The sequence below is a fragment of the Magnolia sinica genome, chromosome 16 (genome assembly GCF_029962835.1).
Source record: "Magnolia sinica isolate HGM2019 chromosome 16, MsV1, whole genome shotgun sequence".
Lineage (NCBI taxonomy): Eukaryota > Viridiplantae > Streptophyta > Magnoliopsida > Magnoliales > Magnoliaceae > Magnolia > Magnolia sinica.
The window spans coordinates 67,731,103-67,734,845 of record NC_080588.1 but is presented as its reverse complement, the minus strand read 5'-3'; the positions used below and the strand labels follow the sequence as shown (position 1 = coordinate 67,734,845).

At 45.1% G+C, this 3,743-nt stretch overlaps 1 protein-coding gene across 2 annotated transcripts; it reads right to left on the bottom strand.

Moving 5' to 3' along the window:
- Positions 1 to 346: 346 nt before the first annotated feature.
- Positions 347 to 1,876, bottom strand: LOC131229562 (putative UDP-rhamnose:rhamnosyltransferase 1). 2 transcript variants are annotated; one of them, XM_058225563.1, is made up of 2 exons: positions 1,491 to 1,874; positions 347 to 1,394 (listed from the first exon to the last, which is right to left on the bottom strand). In XM_058225563.1, exons 1-2 carry the CDS (start codon positions 1,843 to 1,845, stop codon positions 463 to 465), a joined length of 1,287 nt encoding a protein of 428 aa, XP_058081546.1. In that variant the 5' UTR covers positions 1,846 to 1,874; the 3' UTR covers positions 347 to 462. The 2 variants fall into 2 exon arrangements, with proteins under 2 accessions (XP_058081546.1, XP_058081545.1); XM_058225562.1 differs by having other exon boundaries at positions 347 to 1,876.
- Between the last annotated feature and the right edge of the window lie 1,867 nt (positions 1,877 to 3,743).

Genomic DNA, 3,743 nt, shown 5'->3' with positions numbered 1-3,743 from the left:
ATTGTGGAACCCACCCCAAGTCCAGTATGTACATCCTTGTTTCAAATTAACAAAATTAACAAAAATACATGGGATTAATCCCCTTTTTAAAAAAATAAATAAATAAAAATGTTCTCTTAAATTTTATAAATTTAAAAAAAAAAAAAAAAAAAAAAACAGAGACATCCGCCAACACTGTCGGCCATCAGAATGATCACCTGAGATTTAGATCTGCTTCATTTTTGGGATGATGTCCACCCACTGTGATGGAGAAAAAAAAAAAAAAAAGAAAGGCCAACATCACCCCCCATTATTCACCAATGATGGGGCTGTAAGATCAACAGCTGGATTAAAGCAACCATAATCATACAGAACTAAGTTCACATTCAATGGGAAAGCTCCCTGAAAATACAAATCATATCATATAAAAGTTTGGAATGCTAACAGCCACATCTTTACATTTTATTTCAGATCAGTTGCCCTTTATGTCTTGGAGCTTTTGAGGAAGTTGATAAATTCATTCATGTAGTGTTCATGGAGTGTCTGATCACTGACAATGGCCTTCATTTCTATGGATTTAAGCCTAAACCTTTCTCCTTCCTCTTCAACCATGGCCAGCCTCAACGACCGAGCGATCGCATCCCTGTCGAAGGACCCATCGTTGTTTATCTCAACTTTTATAGCCAGACCCTTGTCCACCAACATCCTCGCATCCAATGATTGGACGTTCGCAAGCGGCAATACGATGAGCGCATGCCCATATTGGACGGTCTCGATGACGGACGCCCACCCAGAGTGAAACAAGGATCCGCCGATAGAAGGGTGGGCCAGTATCTCCAACTGAGCGGCCCAACCCATATAGACAACCCCACGACTGCCGATCTGGCTCTTGAATCCCGGCGGAAGGGTATCGATGTCGTTGGTTGCCCATATGGGAGTCCTGAGGGCCCATAGAAATGGCAAATTGGAGAGTTGAAGCCCAAGTGCAATCTCAAACACTTGATCTCTTTTAAATTTACACTCACTCCCGAAGCAAACGAACACCACCGATCTGTTGGGTTGTTCATCGAGCCATTTGAGTGTTTTTGCCCACTTGGGGTCGGTCGTTTCTCTCTTCTCTGGTGGCGTCGGTGGAAGTAATCCGACTGGAATGACCGGTCTCTTGAGCAATTTCTTGAGTAAGCCCAAGTACTCCCCTTGGAACTCATTGCAACTCCGAACTGCCAATGCCGAGCACCCTTGGAGTGATAACACTAAACCATCCATACCTGAGAAGCCCGATGCATCTGGGCTGAAAAGCCCACGGTAGACGCCAGCGGTCTCATGGGGCGAAAACGCAACGGACGACTCGAATTCAAACCACTCAGGCGGGGACGCCAGACTCTCTGGTGATGGCCACTTTTTCTTTACGCCGTCTGCGACCGGCCGAAAGAATGCATTTACGGTAGCTGAACAAATAGAGAAGAAGACACGAGGGATGTTGAATTCACTTGCAACATTGCCCACCCAACTGGGGAAGAGATCATGGACTATCCAGTCCGGCGATTCTTCGGTAATGAACTTCTTGAAGGCGGGGTAGGAGAGATCGTAGGCCTTCTTCAAGTACTCGTCACTCCCGTGGAGAATATCGACAGTGGCCTCGGCGCCTTCAGGGAGGCCGTCCACCTTCGGCAAGGGAAGCTCCACCAGATTGATCAGAGCCGTTAGATGTTGTGGGATCTTGGGTAGCCTTGGGATGTTTTTTTGAGTGGTGAGGAAGGAGATTCGGATGCCAGCTTTGGCTAAGGCTATGGAGAGTTGAAGGAATGGGATCATGTGACCAAAAGCCAGCCATGGAAGCATCACCACATGCATTCCATCAGGCATGGCTTACCAAATGCAATTGAAGGGTGGGCCCCACCTTATCTACACTCCGCACCACGCACTTGGAAGGGAACAGAGGAAGCACTTGGTTTTATATATGTATAACACGCGCACACACCCCCACACACTCATAGAACCATTTTATATATATATATATATATATCCTTTACACACGTGCCATGGGTGTCTAATCTAAACGGTCCATGTGATGCGGAATCCCATGAAACCCCATATGAAAAATTTTCACCCTGATCTAAAATTATGGTGGGCCATAGCAAAGAGAAACGAAAATCAAGGGAGGAAACTATTTTCATTTTCCATGGCCCATCAAAGTCTTAGATCAAAGTAAATCTTGGGCATCGGGGGTTTCACGAGGTGCTGCTTCACATGAACGGTTCAGATTTTGGATCAACCTCACGTATGATGGGTTCTCAAAAAAGTTGGTACGTGGTACGTACGAACTGTTCGCAGGTGAGCGTTTCCGTGTATATATATATATATATACACACACACCCGCACACACACCGCCACCCACTCACGCCTCAGTGGAATTTCACCACCTATGGGTACTCGGGACGCGGATTTCCTGCGAAAGCCTTTCGCAGGAAGTTCCTGCGCAAGGATGCTGGGTGGGGCCACCACCATTGTTTTTGGGAAATATACTCCGTTTATCCGTTTTGAAAGATAATTTTAGGACAAGCTACAAAAAACGAGGTGGATCCAAGACTCAAGTGGGCCACACGAGAGGAAACAGTAGGGATTCAGTTAGAACCGTTGAAGCATTCTTATGACCATAAGAGCTTTGTTTCAGGCTAATTGTTTTGTATTTTCACTTCATCCTTGTGTTAATAACCTTATAAACGGTTTGGATGGCATATAAACATCAAGGTGGAGCCCAGAAAGCTTTCAACGGTAGGTATTTCTTTCCCTCTTGTATGGCCCACTTTAGTTTTGGATCCACTTCATTTTTGGTCAATTTTCCTAAAATGAGTTCACCAAACGGATGAACGGAGTACATTTCCCAAAAACATGATGGTGAGCCCCACACAGCATTCTTGCGCAGGAACTTCCTGCGAAAGGCTTTCGCAGGAAATCCACGTCCGAGTACTCGACGCATTAAACAAATCATCCACAAATCATCGGACGCGGATTGAACCCAGGTGAGGCCCGCTGCGATGTTTATGAGAAATCCACCCCGTTCATCCATTTTTTGTGTTAATTTTAGGTTATCAGGGAAAAAATGAACCGGATCCATTGCTTAAGTGGCCCAATGGCATGAGAATTGAACGTCCACAATTGAAATATTCATGGGGCCACAGAAGTTTTGAATCACGTTAATATTTGTGTTTTCAGTTAATCCCAGTAGGAATGAGGTTATGAACGGTATAGATGGCATGTAAACATCACTGTCGATCCCAGGAAGGTTTCAACAGTAGTAATTTTCCTAACCACCTTCTCTTGTAGTGCGGCCCACTTGAGTGTTGAATTCTTATCAATTTTTATTTGACATCCGAAAATGAGCTCAGAAAACGGATGGACAGAATGGATTCCTTACAAACATCACGGTAGGCTTCACCTCAGTTTCCAGCGCAGGAACTTCCTGCGTCATCCGTTTGGCATCATGCTTTCGGATAGTGTCGGCTATTGTATGTGACAGATGATAAGGTACGGCCAAAAATACCCTGGTCTGTGGTCCAACCCACTCACTCCAGCCTACGCTCTAGCTTTGCAGGAAATCCGTACCATGAAACCGATAGGCCCCATCAGAAGGATCACCATATAGAAAAATCATTAGAGCCAGATCGTTAAAAGAGCCACACCATTAGAGTCAATGGACAGCCCACAGTCTATCCGACAATCTCAAACATTTGATTTTGATAGTCTAGATTGACATAAATGTA

What these genes read in the sequence shown, in the direction of transcription:
- LOC131229562 (XM_058225562.1), bottom strand. Translation starts at nt 1,845, where the DNA reads ATGCCTGATGGAATGCATGTGGTGATGCTTCCATGGCTGGCTTTTGGT.